The sequence below is a fragment of the Corvus kubaryi genome, unplaced genomic scaffold (genome assembly GCF_017639235.1).
Source record: "Corvus kubaryi isolate FWS band 111438036 unplaced genomic scaffold, C.kubaryi_AGA036_p1.0 37398, whole genome shotgun sequence".
NCBI lineage: Eukaryota > Metazoa > Chordata > Aves > Passeriformes > Corvidae > Corvus > Corvus kubaryi.
The window spans coordinates 12,465,164-12,487,794 of NW_024581137.1; the positions used below are offsets into that span (position 1 = coordinate 12,465,164).

The 22,631-nt window shown below is 35.4% G+C and overlaps 1 protein-coding gene across 1 annotated transcript in view; it reads left to right on the forward strand.

Moving 5' to 3' along the window:
* Positions 1-22,631, forward strand: part of DPY19L1 (dpy-19 like C-mannosyltransferase 1) — a 45,339-nt gene that overhangs the window by 11,319 nt on the left and 11,389 nt on the right. Inside the window, exons 6-18 of the mRNA XM_042043443.1 lie at positions 1,563-1,683; positions 3,238-3,331; positions 5,523-5,580; positions 9,158-9,249; positions 10,697-10,796; positions 12,197-12,274; positions 13,857-13,943; positions 15,396-15,455; positions 17,880-17,960; positions 18,748-18,849; positions 19,556-19,627; positions 21,093-21,142; positions 21,769-21,793. Coding sequence (XP_041899377.1) covers positions 1,563-1,683; positions 3,238-3,331; positions 5,523-5,580; positions 9,158-9,249; positions 10,697-10,796; positions 12,197-12,274; positions 13,857-13,943; positions 15,396-15,455; positions 17,880-17,960; positions 18,748-18,849; positions 19,556-19,627; positions 21,093-21,142; positions 21,769-21,793 — 1,020 coding nt within the window. The remainder of the gene's footprint in view (positions 1-1,562; positions 1,684-3,237; positions 3,332-5,522; positions 5,581-9,157; positions 9,250-10,696; positions 10,797-12,196; positions 12,275-13,856; positions 13,944-15,395; positions 15,456-17,879; positions 17,961-18,747; positions 18,850-19,555; positions 19,628-21,092; positions 21,143-21,768; positions 21,794-22,631) is intronic.

A 22,631-nucleotide genomic window follows, 5' to 3' on the forward strand; every position in this document is an offset into this window, starting at 1 on the left:
TCAACCTAAAAGAGTCTATCTGAGTCACTTTTATTCTATGTTCTGCTTGTCTTGGCCAGCCCAGAACTGGATTCAGCACTGCAGATACAGTCTTAGCAGTGCTGAGTAGAGGGGAAGAGTTGCCTCTCTTGTCCTGGTGACATACAGCTGATGATATATTTGGCTTTTTTAGCATCAAGGGCTTGTTGCTGGCTCTAGTACAAATTGTCCACCAGGACTCACAGATCCTTTTCTGCAAAACTGCTTTCTAGGTGGTCAGCTTCCAACTGTACTGGTGCACAGTGGTGTTTGTCCCCAGTGTAGGACTTTGCATTTCCCTGTTGGGAAGATTCTTGTTGGCCCATTTCTCCTGCCTTTTGAGGTCCCTCCAAGTGGCACCACAAGGATCAGTCACTCCTTCCCGTATTTATCCTGAAGACTTGCTGAAGATGTTCCCTTGTGCCATCATCTAGTCTTAAGAAGTAGAACAGATTGGCACCAGATTAAAAAAATATCCGCAGCTATCTCCTTATCTATCAAGACAGTCATCTCAGAAGGTTATAAAGTTGGGCAGCTGTGATTCCACCTTTGTAAATCCATGCTGATTGCTTCAAATCACTTTTTTGTCCTTTGTATGTTTGGAAGTGGCTTCCAGGAGGATTTACTCCATCACATTCTCAAACGCATTGTCTGTTTTTCCTTCTTGCCCTTCTTCAAGATAGAAGTGACATAAGAGTTTTATTAATTGTATGGGGAACGAAAAGAAAGAATCATCTTTCTTATATATGTTTTCTGTGACACAGGGCAGAGACAGCTAATACTGCAGTGGTGAAACATATTGTCATTCTGGGAACCCCTGGGTTATAACTTTCAAAGCAGTTCAACTGGAATGGCCACATTACTCATTTATGAACTCTATAAAGTCAGTTATATCCTGACAGAATAGCTTAGTAATGTTATTAACTAATGACTTTGCTGTGAGATGAGTTGTCATTTTTTCTGTGTGTAAAGTACTGATGTTTTCTGTGTCAGGTGTTGAGATTTAATTGAGCTGTTGTTACAAGAACATGACAGCCTTTGCATGGAAAATGGAAATGCTCTTGTACATTGCATCTGGAAGCCCTTTGTAATGCATGCTTAAAATTAACCTATCAAAATTTAACAGAGTAAAAATCCTAAAGATTAGGTCCTCTAATATTCTTGCCAGGTGCAAAAAAATTAATTGACTTTAATGGCTTCAATTTGGTCAACTGTCCTCTGTCAACAACATCTATGATTTTAATATCTGACAAACAAAAATACTCAAATAAGGAACCTTCCAGATGATGAAATACATAGGGGTTTTTTTCTGAGTATTGCAGCTTGATGCATGAAATTATTTCTGTTAAAAAGCATCTAAATATCAATAGGAATAATTTTAGTCTATTAATGAATACTTGGTCTGTTAGATGCCTTTAGGAAATTATGGTCAAAAGTGCTAAATTGCTGAGATAAATTCTGAGTTTGAAAATAATCCTGGATGAGGGCGAGTTGTCATGAGAGGTTACTCTGGGCAGAAACTTCAAATCCTGTTTTCTTCCTAGGTGGTCCTCGCCAGCTGGTACCGCATGTACACCACCATTATGGATTTCCTTGGTGTACCAACAAAGACATGTTGGACTGTAAATAGAGGAAAAGGGCTTAGTCCTGTTGAAAGCTGTGAAGGTAAATTCTGTTTTATCATGGTTTGTCCTTGGAAGCATACAATTGTGGCTTTATGTATTTCAGAAATAATAAATACTCCTGTGTTACCAAGGGTGAAAATGTGGGTTTTGCTTATTAGATAACTCCTTCTGCCTAGATTGAATTCCTATCCTGGACTTTGAAACTTCACAGTTATGATCTGAGCCTTCATAATGTTGGATTGTTACAAAGAATAAGATGTCATAAGTGTAATTGGAAGCCTACTGTACATGTATTAATTTGTGTAACTTCCGAAGGATCCCAAATACATTCCGAGTTCCTACATTTCAAGATTTCCCCCCTCCGTTTTTGAGATTTTTTAGAGAAATCTTACTTAGTGATTCTGCTGAGAAGAATCATCTTCTCATGACCTACTATTAAGCATAAGAATTTCAACCTTATACTTTGATTTTGACACCAAAGCAAGGACACTGCTACTTTTTTGTTTTTCGGGTTTTGGGGGTTTTTTTCCACATTTGAAATATTGGCTTGTCAAGTAAGTATTAAACAATAAAAGTGTCTTACCAAGAAGTGCTTTCAAGGTGTTCTACAGTCAGTTCAAGCTGAATAATAGTTTGTGAAGTTGTTTCATTTTATCATTTAAAATGCCTTTGTGTGATGACAGGTTAGTGTTTTTCCTTTGCACAAAGGCTGTAAGAACTTCAGAGCTTGAATGGTTCACTTTCTCTAATTTTGTAAGAAACAATAGACAGTATACAACCTTTCATTCCTGTTTTTCATAAAAACAAAACCAACAGAACCACCAGCTATTGAGACTGCTGTGTTTGGTGAGCATATCATCATCTTACTTTAGAAAACTGTCTTGCTTTATTTTCAGCAATGGGGAATAATCAGTTCTGCATATGAAACTATGAAGTTTTGCTGCCATTCACTTTAATGAATAAGGCATTTTATGCTGTATTGCTGAAATGATTAGAGCCAGGAGGATTTAAAGAAATGGTAAAGAGAATAACAGCAGAAGAGCGAGCGCAGAAGTGTCTGTTAATGAATAAATTGGAAGACGTGCATTACTGAAAAATATCTTGGCTTATAATGAAACAAAGGAAGCAAAGAGCATTGTGTGTGATACGTTTAAAGGTGGATTTACTCCTGCAAGAGATGGGAAGTGAAAGTCTAGGATTAACAAACCTGTTCTAAAAAGCTCTATGAAGTCAAAACATAGTCTAGAGAATATTCTTAGTAGTACTTCTGCCTTCTAAACCTCACAGGTTTTTCTCTGCAGTTAATGCATCCCTCTTGGCTTATTCTGTCACTGACTGCCCCAGTGCTATGTCTACCCCTGCTCCTCCTGGTTTTTTCCAAAGCTGTGGTCTTCTGACTGAATCTTCGCAATAGTCTTAATGACATTTACTTTGTTTTTTTAATTGTCTCTTTCTGTAGATAAATTGAGATACTATACTGATAGTGTATATATAATATAGATATATTAAGATAGTATACTGATTGCATGGTGCTTTATAACCAATATGGCCTTTCTTCTATATTTGACAATATATATTAACTGGTTTTTGTTAGGGTTGGGAGACCCTGCTTCCTTTTATGTTGCTGTGATTTTTCTATTGAATGGATTCATGATGTCACTGTTCTTCATATACGGTACATACCTCAGGTAAGGCAGTTGAGACTGAGCTTTTTAGTTGGTACTAGCTGTCAGTTTTTAGACAAAATTTGAAAAAGTGAATGTAAAAATATTTTTATGGGACATTGATTATCTGTTTGTACAGCAGTAGTGCTTTTTTTTTACATATATGTTGTCACTAAAAATTACTGAAATAGAAAAGCTTTTTGCCTCAAATAAATTATGATGCTGGAAAAAAATTGTGGAAAATTTCAGTGAGGTGGTATCTCATTGATACCACCAGGTTGTGGATAAAACTAGATGCTGTATGTGTTTTAAACAGCTTTTGACATATTTCTGCTCTTAAAATTATCACTGTAACTCATTTTTAAACACAAGTTGAATGACAGTGTACTTTTAACCAAGACTGGGGTTTTCCCAGTGCTTTGCCTCAAGTCGTATTTGCATGTATTTCCATTTTAACTTAACTGAGAAGGCAACATATTTTTTGACATAATGCATTCTTTTGGACAAATTGTATGCACTTCCCTTTTTCTATAAATTTGTGTTTTCAGCATCTGTCCTTACATTTCAGGAACTGTAATACATTTTCATACAAAAATAGATTCTACATTCAGCAGAAAAACAGAAGTGGAAATACGTTTTCTGTTTACGTCTGTTTTCATGTGTTGGTTTTGCCAAAAAGTCAAAGGCAGCAATATTTTCCTCTGAGAGATGTGATTGGTTTTCCCCCCCTCATTCATTTTCTGGCTTCATTGTCATGGGTTTTTTTCTTTCTTTCTGTCTCTGAAGCATGTGCTGCTAGTTCAAATGAGGAATAGCCCAGGGCAGATACTGTCAGTAGAAAGAGGAAGTTGCCTAGTGCATGTTTTGAGGAAATAGGTAAACTTTGAATATTTGTGTCATTAACTTGTAGTATTTCTCTTAAGGGAGTTATACAGAAATTCACATTTTATATATGAATGTCATTGGAAAAATCACTGAGCTCTTTATTTCCCAGTACTTTCTTTAGAAAGCACAGACCTTGAGTTTTGTTTCTGGTTTGGCATGGTTTTTTGCGAATTTTTGTTTTGTTTCTAGGGATAACATTTTTAATGTTAAGCACATTCTTTTTCTCATTTTTCATATTAGTGTTGAAGCTTTTGGAATTCATAGGATGTAAGGTTGAGTTTTACGTGCAAGAGTGCACAATTCCTGGAGATTGTTTTACCACTCAGTTGGTATCTTTAATCCTCAGATTTTGTACCCAGAACCTACTGGTTCTGTTTGACTTGTATATTAGTGATGAGTGAAGGATCTGAGGGGATTTGAAGGGGGTTTTTTTGGTTGACTTTTTTTTTTGTGTGTGGTTGATTTTTTTTTTTTGTTTGGTTGGTTTGTTTTTGGTTTTTTTTAAGAATCTTAACAACTGGCTGCTGCTTTTGTTTAGTAGCAAAAATGGCATAATCTGTCATTCAGAGTAGTAGTGAACTTGAGGGCACAAAAATGTTCTTTGCTTTGTATCATATAACTTGAGTAATTACAAATCTGTTCAAACAAATGTATTGCTCTTTTGAAATGGAATAAATCTAAGTAATATCTTTGGGTTTAGTTTTGCTGTTTATTCAATTGGTGAATTTGATTGGTTTGGAAATGGAAAAAATCCTTAAGTCAAGGGCTTAAAAAGCTTCCTCATGTTAACATCACAGTATTTCACATAAAAATTAAATTGCATCTTGCATTCACCATATAATGAGTTAATTTTAAAGTGTGTTTTTTTGAATGTGCTTGATTTGATTACCCAAAATTAATCTTTAGATTGAGACCAAAATTTTCTGTTAGGGTGACTGAGCATGCAGATTCTGAAATTTACTGCTCTACATCTTAGGGAAGAAGTACTGCATTTATATCACCTGGTTTTTAAAAGCACCAGATGTAATGATCTAAACCAAAATTTATGAGCAGTGGAATAACTGTTTTCCAAGTTATTAACATTAAAATTGGTGTTCTGCAGAAAAGAGTTGATGTATGAAGAACTGGTTTGCTCTGAAACAAACACTGTCTGACTAACTAGTATTTTAATATTGTATGTACTCAGTTGATTGCCTTCCTTTGGTACTTGAAAGCATTCTTCCCTTCCCCCCAATAAACTTAGCTGTACACAAGTGCTGCTTCACATTTTTTAAGCAACATTGACCATTATAAGATTCTGTTGTACCTATTTTTCCTCTTCTTTTCACAGTGGGAGTCGTCTAGGAGGCCTTGTTACTGTGTTGTGTTTCTTTTTCAATCATGGAGAGGTAGGTCTCCCTCCCCCCCAGCCCTTTTTTTAAAATTATTGTTGAAGTTTAAGCTAATTCTTATTTCATTAAATGTAGTGATGTTGCATATTTATTTGAGATTGAATTTAAATAACTTAAATTCAAATAAAATTAATGAATAAGACACAATTGAAAGCTAAATAGACTATGACTGGAAAATGCATAGCACAGTCTTCTGTCAGTTCAGTGCTTAAAATAAAAAATCAGCAGGTAATATATTGTAAATTGGTCCTGAGATTGAAACTTAGTAGCACAACGCCTTCAAGTTTCAAAACATCAGAATACTCTATTTTCATGCCCATTCCACACATAACTGGGCTTCATGTACCATATGAGTAAGCTTCAGAAGGTTCTTTAAATTGCTATATATTTTACTGGAAATTCATCAATACAAAGAAAAGTGCAAAGAAACCTCTGTGTTACTGATATACTGTACCCAGGATACACAGAATTTAGAAATAGTGTATGTATATGAAGGTTTCCAGTGCTAAACTTAAGTCAGCTGCATTGCAGGAAAAAAAAAAGGAACTGTCATTTAGAATATCTCTCCTGGTTTTCCCAGTTAATGCTGTTCATGTCATTGTTTTGTATTTTGGAAGAAAATTGATAGCTTTTATTCTGATTCCCTTGGGCAGTTTTGGTGGGTTTTTTGAATTTTTTTCTTAGTGTTCATTTTACGAATGGAAATTTTTAAAGGTCTTCTAAATGGAAATTAATTACGTATAATTTAGTTTGGGGTTGAATTTATGTTTTGTTTTCCTATTTTACTGAGCTGAACTTGATAGAGAATGCTGAGTAGTAAGAACACTGTTGTACATAACAGAATTAAAGATGCTTCCATTCACAGTAAGCTTTGACAGTTTTCTTATAAGACAAAAATCTGTGTGATGGAATAGCTATTTTATTTTCAAGTTTCATTTCAAATGTTTTTCTTTAAATATTCCCCATGGATGCATGGAGGATGTTTAAAGAATTTAAGCATTCAAGAATTTAAGTATTTTAAAGCATTGTCACCCATGGATGTTGAACTGCCTGGTTGAGACTAGGTAACCATTAGAGTTGCTAAACTTCTTTTGTGTTCTGCAAGTGTAAACACAACATTTTATGTGGATTTCTATTCTTAACGGCATCCTGAAGTGAAATGATGTTTTATCCTTTGCTAGGGAATACTGATAGAATAGGCACTGTTTTGCTGGGTCTGTGAAGGTGGCAAGTGTAACTTCAGAAGGAAACATGTTGAAAACTCCCAGGTAGTGGGAGCAATGATGAGAATGAACATTTATTTCACTGTGGTACAAGGATTCTATCCATAGGAGACTGTAGGAGAGCTTCTCTCTCTCTGTGAATGACTTGACTTAGGGAAAAAGCACAGATAATGTATTTTGGAGAATGGTATGAAATCAGATCTGCATAGCTCTACACAGATGAAGTCTGGGTTTAGGTAGAGCTGAAGTAAGGCAACCCTGACTCAGGCTCAGCTGTATGGATTTCTGGAGAACAGTAGGAATTACTTGCAGAGGTGCAGCGTTGGGTCCCAGCTGGCACTTTGTGTTTGGACTGTAGCTGCATGAAATAACTCAGACTCACTTGATATGGTTGTGTATATAGTTATGGTAGTACATGTAGTTCCAGGCACAGGGGTGGTCTCTCCTCAGCAGGTGCTCTGTTGAATCCCATGCTGTGGGTGTGCCCGTGTGTAAGAAATACCCAGCTCTTCGATACACCTCTGATTATGTGCAGATCATCTCGTGTGGGTCGGCAGTGTGTGCAGTCGAGCTAGACCAGCTGCTAAAAATTTCCTTTCCTATTTGGGAAGGCTAGGACTGAGCTACACGAGTAATCCTGATCTGCAAATCTTGGTATCTCAGCTCTAATGCTGTGTAAAAGTGGTTTGTAAAATGCTCTCTGGCTTTGAGCTAGTGACCCTAAAGCTGTATGTTTTTATTTGTGCTGTGCTTGTGCTACTGTGTTTTAATGACTTCAAACTTAGAAAAATCTGATCTATTTCTACCTGCAGCAAAGTGAGTTTACAGCCTTGATAAATCATCCACAGATGATTGAGTTTAGCATTACATTCCAAATATAGAAAAGTAGCATAGCCCACGTTAGTCAATCCGCTTTTAAGGTAATGCTTCCTTTTTATGGTTGTAAATGCTTGTCATTTTTTTCCTGTCTTATCTCCTCCAGTGTCATAAGATTTGGTAAATCAAATGTTGCTGTAGTCTTGAAAAATATTCAAAATGACTACACTGCTTTAGAATAATCATGATTATATTTATTGCTTATTAAAAAAAAATTAACTCATCACATCTGTGCAGTCAGCTGAGGACAGCACATTAGTACATATATTTATGAAAGGTTTATTTTAATGATAATTGGTGGAGCTTCTAGAGAGAGTGCCTCTAGACATCAGGGACTGTGATTAATGTGATGGGTTTCTGTACTTTGCTTTTATTTTACACTATTAATTTAACATGTTTGGGAAAGAACAAGACAATAAGCAAGGAATTATATAATGTTGATTATAGTGACTTCTTTGGTAAAACAATGTTTTGAAAAATGGTTTAAAGATTCTAGGAAGCAAAGAAGAAGGAGCATCCTGGCAACAGTATCCTACAAGCTTTTCGTCGATTCATTACAGTCCATGCTAAGATGAATTACATTTTTCTCCTGTAGTCATAAAGAACCTGCTTCTAATTTTTAAAGCAAATCTATGGATAGCCACTTTGAACCCATTTTTTTTATGTCAAAGTAGTCCTATAAAGTTGTATTTGTTCTTCTTTATGGTCAGTGCAAGCACTTTTTATAAAGAGCTGGATATAAACATTGGGGACAACAGTTGTACCTGAGCCATCTGCTATGAGGCCCTTTATTTATTTGTCAGGAACCCCATTCATTAAGGAATTAATGAAAAAACCTGTTCAGTTGACTTCACTGTATTACACTTTGCTTTATCAGGGTTAAAGAGTGGAACACATAAGTTATGTATAAGTAGTATAGGGTCTGTGTGAACTTAATTTCATGAGTTTAGTGTACTGGCCTGTTTTGGAGGGCAGCTTCAGATTTTATACTTAACATGCTGTTGCTAATAGAAATGTGAAGTGTTTATAACATAGAGAGCTCTAGCATAATGAGGAGTATATTGGTTTATCCTTCAGATTATTTCCCCGCTCACTGTCTCCAAGTGTGGCAAGGCACTGCCTGAATTTAAGAGTGATTTACCTGGAAGAGTTGATAATTTCAGCAGAACCAGGGACAAGCAGCTGTTGTCCGGCTTTTTTCCTGGATGTTGTCTAGCTGCCACATTTCATTTTGGAAAAGCAGTGATCTATTTTAATTAAACAGTGCATATTAGGCCTCAAGTATGGAAGCCATTTGCTTTTCCTTCCTCTTTTCTGTTTCCTGGCTTGGATTTTTACCTTTCTGACTAAAACCTTGTGTAGCTTGGTTTTTGCTTTATTGGAGTATCTGTAGTCATTCATTTTAAAATACAAATGCATGGCTTTATGGAAATTTATCAGTGAATGTTGCCATCTAACCCAGTTCTTATTTTTAGTGCACTCGTGTTATGTGGACTCCACCTCTTCGTGAAAGTTTCTCGTACCCATTCCTTGTGATGCAGATGTTGCTTTTGACCTATATTCTCAGGTACCTCTCAGTTTATACTTGGGTCTTTACAATGCTTAAAAAAAGTTGAATGTCACAGGACACTTATTTAAGTGTCTTTATTTAAATATTTATTTTAATGTCTCCGTGTGCTGTAACAATGGTATCATTGACAGAGAAACTTTCCTGTGGCTGTTACATTGCAGACGCTGCACCAGTAGAACTGCAGTCATATTACTCACTTAATAAAAGGAAAAACTTTGCAACTTGAAGACACGATTAACATAAAAATCAGAATTATTGTTGGCAAATATGTATCTAAAGTAAAAATCAGAATTTTTGGTTGATGTCCCTTCCTTCCCATGAGAAACAAGCTGATACTTCATCAATTGGTTTTGTCGCTCTTGGAGAGTGGTATGTTGGCTGCACGTAGAGTAAGGCTATGCTTTGCAACAGAGGATGCTATAGGCACCCATAAACTAGTGTGTTCTTGCAGTTTTCTATGACTCATTAACTAGTCTATTTAACTAGTTCAGTGATTTAGAGCAGTCTAATTACATTAATGCAGGGATGCTCTTGAGTTCATTAGCCCTGCTTTTCCATGATTGTTTCTGGCTTGCAACATGATTACGTTACTGTCTTGCCTCTGCCTTGGAAAATAAGCATGACCATTCATACTTTAGGGTTTCTGCACCAACTCCATTGCATCAGATTTACAATGTATTTATGATTTAGCTGAATTTAGTATTTATAACCACAAATTTTCCTTTATTAGGTCATACCAATTTGTAGTTATTGATGTTTTAAGCAAAAATATTTCATGCTTGTCACTAATTCGTGGTTTCTGTATGAGGAAAACATATGTGCTCTCTAGAATTTAGTGAAATTTGAAACGTGATGTGTTTCTGAATTGAACTTGAAGCAACACAGGATTAAATATTTTAAATAGCGCTTATTTCAGGACATGGAGAATAGACTGGGGTTTCAGTTACAGATGAGTTTGTCATTGTCTCCTTCCCTGAAACATCAATCAGGATTGCTAGCAGAAAGTTGCAGAAAGTAAATACGGAAGAAATGTGAGGGAGAGGAGTTAAATCACTTTCAAATGCAGACCATTCTCAAATAGTTGTGATTTCAGCTGAAATGGAAATGGTTGTGACCTGACTGTAGAGTTGTCACAAGAAGGTGAAGCACTTGCAAATGACACACTTTGGCCTGCTCTACTACATACTGCCAGGAGAAGACTTGTTTGGTAATCAGTGACTCATCAAATAGTTAAGAAACATTAAGCATCAGAGCTGTTGTCATGGAAACTCAAGAAAAAAAGGATATTAAATTTACTTGAGCAGTATTATTTGTAGTTGATCAATATTGCTAGTTATTTTCCAAGGTAACTGTTTTTATTGCATTTTCTATTGTGCTTTTCAGTTATATGTAAATACCTGTGTAATTGTACTTACTGATGCCTATTCTGTCTCTTTTTCCCAAGGATTCCGAGTATTAATACAGGAAGCTTGATTGCACTGTGTGTTTCTAATGTCTTTTTCATGCTTCCCTGGCAGTTTGCTCAGTTTGTTCTTCTAACTCAGGTAAGCCTATATTTACCTGTAAATAGCCTCTTTGTCTAATCTGGACAAATGGACTGCTTTGTATAGACAGCCATCGAATTCACAACTATACCAGCGCTTTCCTTTTAGCCAGATTTCACTCTTGCTCTCAGGAAAGATTCTCACCATTTATCACATCACTATTTTTCTAGTCTTGAGTTTAAAAGTTGACCGTTTACACCACTTAGCATTCTGTCTCCAGGATTAAAACAATTTACTTTTCCCATAAAAGCAGCCTTCAGCCTGAGATCAGTATATTAGGACAAGAAAAAACTTTGTGTTTTGGAGTACAAAAATTAAAAAAGGCATTGATCTTGAATCTCTTAAGGCTGTTCTAAAGTTTTAAATGTACCAGTGTTTGCATGGCATGTAGTATCTGGCATGATTTTGCATGATTTCATGTTTAATTTTGATGAGTCTGTGAGTAGTGGTGTAATCTGAGATTTTGGGTAGTTGAGGTAACTTTAGTAACCATTGAAATTAGTGAATGCTAATGGGAACAGTAGGATGCTGTCATACAGCAACTTTCTTAGTGTTTGATTGAAACGAACTGAATTTCAATTGGTTGGTATGTAGCCTGTTGACTGAAATTCATCTGTGTCTCCAGACCTTTTCACTTGTTTGCCTTACTTGAAGCAGATGTTGCTTGGTTTGAATTGATAGCTTTAAACAATCAATATAAGCTGTGCTATGCAAGTTTTCTAACTGCATAAGAGGAAACCAATAAATTCTGTAAAATATTGAAAGAAAATTGTCACTATAACCTGTTTAAGATGCTGAACCTGAAATCTGAAATTACGGGTTCACTTCATAACTTCATTAATTTCCCATGTGACTTGTAACAGGCTGTCTAATCAATAAGTCAACAAGTCTTATTTTCCTCAGCAGCAAATTGTGGATGTTTCCATACTTTGCTGAAAACTTAAAATTAATGAGTAATTCTTTTGTGGTTTTGACTGATACATTTTGGGTTTTTTGGTTTTGGTTGGTTTGGGTTTTTTTGTTTGTTGGGGTTTTTTTTTTTGGTTTGGTTTGGTTTATTTGTTTTGGTTTTTTGTTTGGTTGGTTTGGGATCTTTTGTGTTTGATTTTTTTTTAAATTTTGTTTTAAATTTAAAGGTGGAAGGTAATGTGTTAGTGCTGCATTTTGGTGACTTGCATTTTTATAAAATTGAATACTTATTTCTTAAATATTCAACTATGTTTGATAATTCTTATTCAGAGCACCACAGTAGGATTTTTGAAAGAAGTTATTATGAGATGCCTAAGTACTTAGCAAAAAATAGCAATAAAAGTTAATGATTGTTTGAATAATCTCTTTTTTTGCATGAAAGAGTGTACCAGTGCAAAGTGTTTTAACTTCTCTTTCACTTTTGATTTTAGATAGCTTCGTTATTTGCGGTGTGTATTATGGGTTATATTGACTCCAGCAAATTACAGAAGATACTATCTGCTCATATGGTAATGCTTTTTTAAAAAACCTTAAATCCTCTCGGACTAGTCAAAGCATGAAAAGAGACCATTTGCCTGAAGTGTTTTCCTTAGTTGCACAAAGGTTGAAAACATGCAGTAGTAAGGGAGGGAGGGGTCTGGATTGGAACTAAAATTGGGTTTTGAAAACTACTGAGGTCTTGACCATGGAAAGTATGGTTTAACTATTTGGAGAGATATCTAGAAAGGAGGACAAGAAAATAAACTATTAAGCCAAAGACCAATTTTTCTTTTTTTTTTCAAAACTGGGTGAGAAAGCCAAGAAAGAAAGGAGTTGATGATAAGATGTGTGAGTTTCTGCACAATAGCTGATTTTAATTTTTAAAGTTGAGATAATGATCAAGTTTTGCTCTTTGAAGTGAGATTACAGTTTTAAATATAAAGGAAGATGTAGACAAGTTTTTTTAAGAAATGTGATTGTGTTTAAAAATTTTTTTTTTCGCTAAAATTGTGCTATGCTAACTCAGTGGGTAAAAAGAGAATATTTTCCCAGAAAAGAAACTAAATTATATTTCATATGTTTTAAAACATTTTTTTAAATACTGTAAATGATAAACTAAAGGCAGTAGTAAGTTCTGTGCAACTCATTTCTCATATAAACCAGGGACAAAATAAGCAGATTTGCTCGGTAGATTTTGACAGAAGCAGGATGACATACTTAGGCTTTCTGGCTTATGTCAATAGCTATATCATAATTTTGGTACTGAAGTGCCATAAATAGCCTATTTTCAGATAGATAAACAGTCATGTTATATTACAGAGACAGCTTAGTGAGTCTGGGTAAACTGCCAGTCTGTTTTGTGGTGTTTTCAATTTTTGTCTCCCCCCTACCCTCCTCCTTCTGTGGAAAATGAAAGTCTTAAGTATATGAAGAGGGGAGTAGAAAAGTCTGTAAATTACTATGTTATTTTTCCTTATTCCTGTGTATAAAAGAAGACAGAGCTTGCTTATTGTTTTTTGCCCTCCAAGTTGGAAAATGCAGTTCAGATTGCGTTTTGTTAAAAAAGAGAGCCCAGTAGATCAGGATGGTGGATAAAAGTTTCAGTCTTTGACTTTACAACTCACATAATTAGGTGCATATGATCAAATAGTCAGAGTTCTGCTTCCTTGACTTTGATGATGATGGTATTTAAGTGTATGTTTGTCAGTTAGGAGGAAAGAAGACATCAAACATTCTATTCAACATTTTTATGTTTGTCCTGAAATCTAAGAGGTAACAAACAGGATGGAGAACTCATACAGTAATTTGGAAAAAAATTAATATGTTAGAAATAACTTCAGAAATGTAGCTATTGTATCACATAAATTTATCATATGACCAGCATTTGTTCTTAAGTACTTTAAAAAAATAAATTAAAACAATGATCTACACTTGGCTACCTGCTGCCATTAAGTCCTTACAATCAGTGTTTTTAGATCAAATTTGCAAGTGTGAGTATCAGTCTTGCACTTGCCTGTAAAGCAGGTATTTTTAAATTTAAAGCTGTTAACACATTAGGTAATTCTTACCTTTACTATTTTAAATGGAATTATTTTTATTTTCTTCTTTCAGGTATCTCTTCTGGTGTGTTTTATTCTGATGTTCGGTAATTCAATGTTACTGACATCATATTATGCTGCATCTTTAGTAGTTATCTCGGTAAGTTGCTTAAGAAGAATCAAAGGACATGTTAAGACTGCAATGCTGTTATATATGTATTGATGTAAAATACTGCTGCATTACCAGGCAGATGAGAAACCTTTAATGTGAGAAACAGAATTAGACCATCATGATATCCGGTGAAAGGGTAAATACTAATTCAAGAAATCATGAATTTACACCAAAACCTCTTGGTAAGAGAAATTCAGTTAAGACTCAGCTCTTCTGCTTTTATAGCTCCCTTCTTTTTATAAAAATATAAAATTTACCATGTATGTAATTTTGACCAGAGTAACTGTAAAACAAGAACATGAGCAAGGAGGAGCTTCATTTAAACGCTTCTTATTGTAGTGAATCCTCTAGTACAGAACAAATGACTAAGCCATATGTAGTAGCCGTTTAAGAGCGTTTGAAACTGCTGCATCATACTGCGATTTAAGTGAAATTATTCACTGAACATTCATCATCTCATCATTCATTATCTTAATTTTTCCTTAAATAGGAAAAAAACCCACAACCTCTTTCAGTTTCATATAGTTCCTCATAAGGGATTTATGTACATAAGAAATAGGAGATAAGGTGTTGTGAGCAGATCCTATTTAGCTTACTGTAAATCATCTTAATTTCTGATTCTTTTTGTCTCTTTGTTTGTTTGTTTATCTTTTGTCCATTGCAGGAGTGTGGTAATTTCTCATTTATGCTAACAATAAACTGCCTTGGGTGCATATTTGTTGTAGTATAGTTTGCTTGTTATAAATCCTTTCTACTTTCTTGTAGCAGCTTTTTAAATTATATATTAAGTACAAATTGAGTTGAGTTCTCAACCTGTTGAGTTCCTTGCTTATTTTCTGCTTTGAAAAAAGTATTTGTTGTTTGTGTGTTATTTGGATGCTTATATTGGCCTCAGTCTCTCATATGGACTGGATTTCTGGAAGCTTTTAATTACATTGTTCGTCAAATTAGCCTAAAATGGGTCTTCCTTGTGTCATAAAATTAACATACTGTGAAACAGAAAGAAGTGACTCCTACCACCCTCCATGCTCTGTTGCCTTACTTGAAAATTGTTTGTATTATGCTGCCAGTAATTTATTTATTGCTTTAGTCTCTTGTCATTCACAGAAGCAGACAGGATTCAGTTTCTCATTGGCTTTGATTTAAAGAAGCTTAGAACTGAATAATACAGAATCCCCTTACTTGTTCAGGAGAAAAGTAGTCTTCCATTAATTGTACTCGAACTGCAGGAAGAGATTTTATGTTGGCAAGTTTTGCCAGTGCAGGGTGAAATCATATTAGTATATATTTGTTTGTATCTCAGGTTGTATTAGCTATGGAAGATTTTCTAATAAATAACTGTGTGATGCAATAGACTTACCAAAAGGAAAAACCTCTCATTCAGGATGGTAGAATAGCTTGTTGTTATTACCTGAAAATGTGCATTCATTTTTTTATTAGGGAATTCTTGAATGGAGTCCAAAAGTGTTGAAAAGGCGCAAAAGAGAAGTCTATGTATGGGTAAGGAATTCCATATATTTTGAATTTCAGAGAAAAACTATGACCTTTTTTTTTTTCAGTCAGGTACAGAAATAACTTCTGGTTTAGTTTCTAATCACTGAAAATCAAGGAATATAGCTGAACTACTGTCTTTAATAAATTGTCAATGTTCTCAGCAATTAACCTTAAATTCCTAAAGAAATAAAGAGGGCATAAACATACATTTATATCAGAAAGCTGAAATAGCCTTTAAATGGCAACACATTTAATTCTAAATTGTCAACTTTACATGTTTACAAAACCTAAGATCTGTATGGAAATCCTTTTAAAGTAAAGGTCAATTTAGAAAAGGTAGGTAAAAGGCTAACAGTGCTTGCAGAAATGGAGATTGATACTGCATTAGTATATTCACTAAAATGTGTCCTATATAATTTTTTAAGGATATTTTTATGACAACAGCAAACAGCTTAAAATTCCATAGGGAAGCAAGTCGGAGTAAAACACTGTAGGGTGTGTGGGTGAGTTTTGAGGGTAGTAGAAGTCATGTCCATACAGGGAGAACACTCCCAAAACTATTACAAATAAAAAACAACACTGTAGAAAATATGAGAAGCGACTTGCTGCTTAAGACATAATGTTAATATGTAAAAACGTATTACATGGGAGCATACCAAGACTATGCCTGACTTAAAACAGGCATTCTTACTAAATGAAGGGTAAGCTGTTAGCAGAACTGGATGAAATTCATACAGTTATTATAAAGGCATTAGAATAGGAAAGAATTAAAATATTTATAGCAAACTGCAGTGCATGTATACGTGCCTGGCTGTGGTACCAGGGAAAATCAGAGTGTAGGCAAATCTCACATCAGTTTTCTGAAATAGAGATCCAAGGCATTTGTGGAACAGCAGACTAATAAATCTGGTTTTTGCAAAAGAATAAAAACATGTACAATGAGGAATTTGTTAAGCTGTATGTATGTGCTACATAATGGGAGACATCCAATGCAGCCTCTGTGGAAGGAAGTCATGCCTCAAAAAAGTGTTTGACTTCTCTGAAGGATGTAGATAAGGACGTGTGGGTGAATGTAATGTACATAAATTTCAGGAACTCTGTGGAGAAGCTATCTAACTGGAACTATAAAAAAAATTAAACTCCATGAGATAAGGTGTGAATGTTAGAAGGTCAGAAACAAAGGGTGGGATTAAATGGTAAATTTTCAAAAGACCGCCACAACCCTAAAAGCATATATAAAATAATTGATCCTAAATAAGGTCTTACCATTCAGCAGAGAAATCTCATTATTCTTAAGGAAAGTTCTCTGAACACATCAATTCACTACTGAGGAGGTACCTAAAAGGAAAATACATGATGGCAATCATGGAGAAGGACCTGTAGAGAAAGCAGATTTTTTTTTTTTAAATTTTGTAAATTCATACGTAACATTGTAAATACTGCATGTAGTCTCAATGTGTGTTATTTTTAAAAAAATCAATTCGAAAGCTAGAATGCCTCCCCCCCAAAATCTACTACCATTAAGTAGAGTATGAAGATAATTATTAATGTAGATTTACCAAATAGCTGAGATTTTAAAATATGGTAGAATTCTACATCTTGTAAAATAAAGGGAAATATTACAAAGCCAGTGGATAAAAGTAGGATATAATTACAGTTTTTTTAGTGCCCCTTACGCTAGCAGCAGTAAGCTTGTAAGGGATAAAAAAGTTACTGTGGAAGCAAAAAAACCAGAGGCATTCAGTAAAGGATTAGGATACCTCCTAGGTATTTAGGTTTCTTAGCAGCCATTAAATGACATGACTGAATGTAGCCCATCGTCACATAAAAACCCTGGTTACATTAGGGCAAAGATCAGTTTGTATTTTGTTGCATTCTCTCTGAAAGCATCTGCTGTGAGTCCCAAATAAAAGATACTGAGACAGGTTGTCCTATTCAGCTGATCCAGTTTTATAAAGAATTAGCTAGATTAAGCTACACTGCCAAGAATTTAACCTTCCTGGTACAGGAATAAACTTGATACGTAACTAAAAGTAGTAACTGTATATACTTTCTTTATATTTCCATCAAGTTTTAATCTCAGATTATCTTGAGACGGTGCTATAAATCAGCAAATTCCTCTGAAGATTTGAATTACCAGGGTAGCACAACCTGATAATGTAGAGCAGCTCTTGTCCAAAAACAATCCCTATATCTGTGCAGAACAGATGGAACTGACAGTGAGGCTGCCCCTGTTTAAAGTTAACTTTGGTACCCCCTCTGCTACAATATTGTATGCAGTGGTACAGCTGTAGTGTAAATCAGTTGCACCAAATTATTTCAGCTGTAACATAGGAGAGTTTGTAAGTAGTAGCTAAATTTAAGAAGCCTTTTAAAAAAATTTGTAGAAGTTGAAGACATATTCATTTCATTCTAAATGTATTTTTCAAGGTCATTGAAGGATGTGCCTGGTTATTTGGGACAGTCACCTTGAAATACCTGACTTCTCTTGTGTTTGGAATAGCTGATGATGTAAGTTCTCTTATCAGAGTATCCGGTTGGTGTCTTTCAAAAATTATATAACTCTTCATATTTGATTTTGATATCTTACTGATACACTTTCCTGAATTTCCAGTATTTGTTTTGCAGAAGTGGGAGAGAGCTTGTATATTTGCTTTTTCTTTCATTATGTATTACCACTTTGAGATGTTATTACCAAAATTCGTGATAACACAAATATCTTTACTTTTGTCTTAGCGAATGCTCTGTGTGTGTTTTAAAATGTAGATTTATAGGGCTTTGTTTGTCTTGGGGATCTTCTACCTACACATTTTCTTTATTTACTCAGTTTGTCAGTTCACTCTTCTCTGAAGCTAATTTGTAGGACAGTTTTGAAATGCTTGCTGTAACAAGTACAGCATTTGCTGTACTTCATTCAGCCCCTTTATTATATTGTTAAAAACCTGTCTGCAGGTGTGTATCAAGGGGTAAAAGATAGGAAGCTCACATCTTAAAATATGACCATGCAAAATTATTCTCATGTTGAATCAAATCACAGTGGTAACACCCTTTTTTCTGCTGTTTTCTGCTTTTTATTTAACATTGTCTAATCTGTGTTAGACTCAAAGATATTATTTAATATACAGGAAGTAGATTTTTGGTGTTCCTGTAACAATATTGTAAGTGATATGAACTTCTGCTCTAATTAAAAATATTTCTCATACAATTTAATTTCTCATATTTATACTATTTTGTTGTGGAAAACAGGACAGTTTTTGCTTACTACAGTTTGGTATTTCTTTCCTGTATATCCTACCAGGCTCATATAGGAAATATATTGAAATCTAAGTTTATTGGCTACAAGGACTTTGATACATTAATGTATACCTGTGCTGCTGAGTTTGACTTCATGGAAAAAGAGGTAATTTGGTCAAAATATGTGATCGTGGAAGAGGGAACTTCTTGCTTTATCTTCATTTGTAACTTAAAACATTTGAGAACCACACCTCCTTCTGCCATTGTAAGTTCAAGTGCATACTTTTGAAAAGAGAAATTAATGAACTAAAGCTAAATTTAACTGGGCTTATTGCATTTAAATGAACTTAAACCAAAGCAGTGTTTTGATTTTGGATCTAAGAAATGTGCTTGATTGAATGAAAGAAGTGCTTCCTCAGGAATAAATGGAAGGTTACAGTTCTGCAAACAAGATTTTATGGGCCTCTCAGTACCCTGGTTATGAGCATATGGAAAATGTACTGAGAGCTGCAAAGGCCTTATGTAGTAGGTTTAGACTACTGAACAGCATTGAAGCTTCATAATGTGGCATTAATAGACTTGTTTTAGTTTATCAGTATCTAGATATGCATTTAGAATGTTTATAGGTTAGTCATCCCATAGTACTCACATTCAGGTGAGATACAATCTATTTCTCATCTTTGGATGGCTTGCCAAAAAACTGGAAATAATTTACTGATGACCCTAGTATTATGTCTTTAGTATGATCGCTGGGTGGAGTTTACATTTACATTTTACTTCAGGAAGAGCTCCTTATATTATTTTCTTTAAAATGGTGGTTGGAATAATTATAGATGAAGGAAAGCAATTAATGAAGTTGATTTCCATTTTAGACTCCAGTAAGATACACAAAGACTCTGCTATTACCAGTTGTTCTGGTGGTTTTTGGGGTAATCATCAAAAGGGTAAGTGATTGATTTAGTGAGTCACCTTTACCTTGAATTCACATTGCAGTTTTTTTGAAGGGATTGCTATTTATTTATTTATTTATTTATTTATTTGAGATGGGAAGAAATTGGTGTGGTGGGTCAACCTTTGCTGACTGCCAGGTGCCTGCCAAGCCATGCTCCCATTCCCTACCCTCAGTATGATGGGGAAAGAAGAGTAGAAAAATCTCATAGGTTAAGATAAGTACAGGGGGCTCACTCTCTGGTTCACTGTCATGAGCAAAACAGACTTGAATTGAGGAAGTTCAATTTAATTTTTTGTAAATTAAAAATAGAGAAGGACTTCAAGAAGCAAACTCAAAACTAAAACCATCTTCCCCTCATCCCTAGGCTCAATGGGTCCCTTCCATAGGCTGCAGTTCAAGAACTGGGTCAGGATAGGTCCTTTCCATGGAGTACAGTTCTTCAGAAACAGACTGCTCCAGCAATGGTCCTCCACAGCTCCTGCCAGAAAATGTGCTCCTTTGTGGGCTCTTGTCCATAAGCTGCAGTTCCTGCCAGGAGCTTTTTTCTTTGCGGGCTCTCTGTGGGTTGCAGCATCCTTCAAGGCATGTGCACCTGCTCTGGCATAGGGTCCTTCACAGGCTGCAGGTGAATATCTTATCTGGTCCACCGTAATCCTTCACGGGGCTCCAGGGGAAAAAAACCCCTTACATCACAGTGGTATTCTCCAAAAGCTGCAGTCTCATGGTTATCGTGGAGCACCTCTTCCCTCTTCTTCACTGACCTGGGTGACTTCAGGTTTGTTTCATTCCCATTTTTCTCGCTGCTCTCTCTTAAACTGCTGCAGAGTTACCTTTTTGTAAACATGTTATCAATAGAGGCCTCGCCTGTGTTGCTGATGAGTTCAGCTTTGGCCAGTGTTACATCTTGTTTGAAGATGTCTGGAACTGGCTCTCTCTGACATGGGGCCAGGCCCGAGTCTGTTCCCACAGAAGCCACCCCTGCATTGCCCCTGCTACTGAAACCTTGGTACATAAACCCAATACAGATTAGACAAAATACAGGTTTTCAAAAACATGTATTTAAAATTCTGTATTCTTTTTACAAAGATTTTTGCAAAGGTCCAGCCCTGAGTCAGTGATAAAACTTGCTTTGATGTTAAGTGCCAAAAAAAATTTCTCTTATTTAGCTGATGAATACTAAATCTGGAGTTTATAACTGTTTTTGTAAATTTGATTATGTATAATTTGTATAAAAACAACTTACAGTTTGCACAAGAACAGATGGGATAACTGCTAACTGCCTAGCTAATTAAACATCCTCTAAAAGAAGTTTTAGCTAAAACATTTCATGTCTTTTGTCTTTGCATTATCTCAAAAAGAGATTACCCAGGTGTAGTCTAATTTAGCAAATGTTGAAAATGTTTCAAAATGTTTTTGAAAGTTTGTTCATACTTTTTGTTGTCTCTTGTTTTCTTCAGGCAATTAAATACATTCTGTGGTCCTTGTCTCACACAGGCCGATATGAAAAGTAAGTATAGTCTTCTTTTTTAATGTAAAACAGAATTTTCTGCTGGAAGTTCATTTGATTTGCTATATGCTACATAATTCAGAATTCTACAATAAGTTGGTCCTTTTTGAAAGGTTGGTTATGTGCAGTTCAGTAACTGAATGGATGTGCTATAAATGGTATTTTTATGTTAGAAATAAAACTAAGGGTAGCTGCTAAACCTGTTTTAGACAACCCATTTATGCCTTGACTTTGTATTTAATGATTTATTTGCTGCTCTGTTCCTAAACCAGTATTTATTTATGTGCCTTTTTGCTTTTTTGCTATAAATAGTGAAAGCAAGTTCTTTTTTCCTCATTATTTTCTTCCAGGTTATAAAGATACCTGAGTTTCATCTCATGGAAGTAATTAAAAAAACCTGCTAAAATCAGTACTCAAGTTTTCCAAATAGATACAGGGATTGAGGAAGATAGTTACTGATTTGCAATTTATTTCAAAGCTTGCATAGAGAGTGAAAAAATTCCTGACACTTGACTCATGCTTACTGGATTAGTTGCATTGTATAATGCCATTAGAGATGCTTTTAAAATAAAACCAGTGCTTCTGTAGTACATAAATAATGGTGGGTTTTGGGTTATTTTTTTCAGAGAAGAACGTTTTAACCATGGTGAGGTAAGATTCTTCTTCTGCACAATTTTATTCTTGTTAATGCAAATACTCCATATTGAAATGCAGGTTGCAGTGGGCTAATGCTGATACACGTGGTTTATTTGAAGCTAAGTATTTGCATTATTAATTCCCTCATCTCAGTTGGGTCTGGTATGTCACCAGAATAACTGGAATGTTGAACAAAGGAATATACTAGCTAATGGGGATGACTGCGCAAGAGAGGAATCTTGGGCTTTTACTGTAGCTCTTCAAAAAGACACTGAAATTAGGCTGGACCTTCCATTTTCCACATGGAGACTGAGAAGGAGATTGGTTCCTTTACTAGGGTTTCACATGACATATAATGTTCAAATTCTGTTTGGAGATATGCCATAATGAATATAACAGTACACATGGTTCTTTTTAGTAAAATTGTGCAAAGCAATGTAGTGTGTCCTGCTCTGAAGCCCTCGGCACAGGAAGAACACGGACCTGTTAGAGCAGGTACAGAGGAGGCCCACAAAAACAGAGGGATAGAGCACCTCTCCTATGAAGACAGGCAGAGAGTTGGGGCTGTTCAGCCTGGAGAAGAGAAGGCTGCAGGGAGACCTTATTGGGGCCTTTCATTGCTTAAAGTGGATCTATAAGAAAGACAAGGACAACTTTTTAGCAGGGCCTGTTGGGTAGATTTAGACTAGCTGTAAGGAAGAAATCTTTCTACAGTGAGAGTGGTGAAACTGGGATCAGGTGGCCCAGAGAGTTGGTAGATGTCTGTCATGGTTTAACCTCAAGTTGCCTTAGGGGAGGTTTAGATTGGATATTAGGAAAAACACCCAAAAGTGTTGTCAGGCAGTGGGACCAG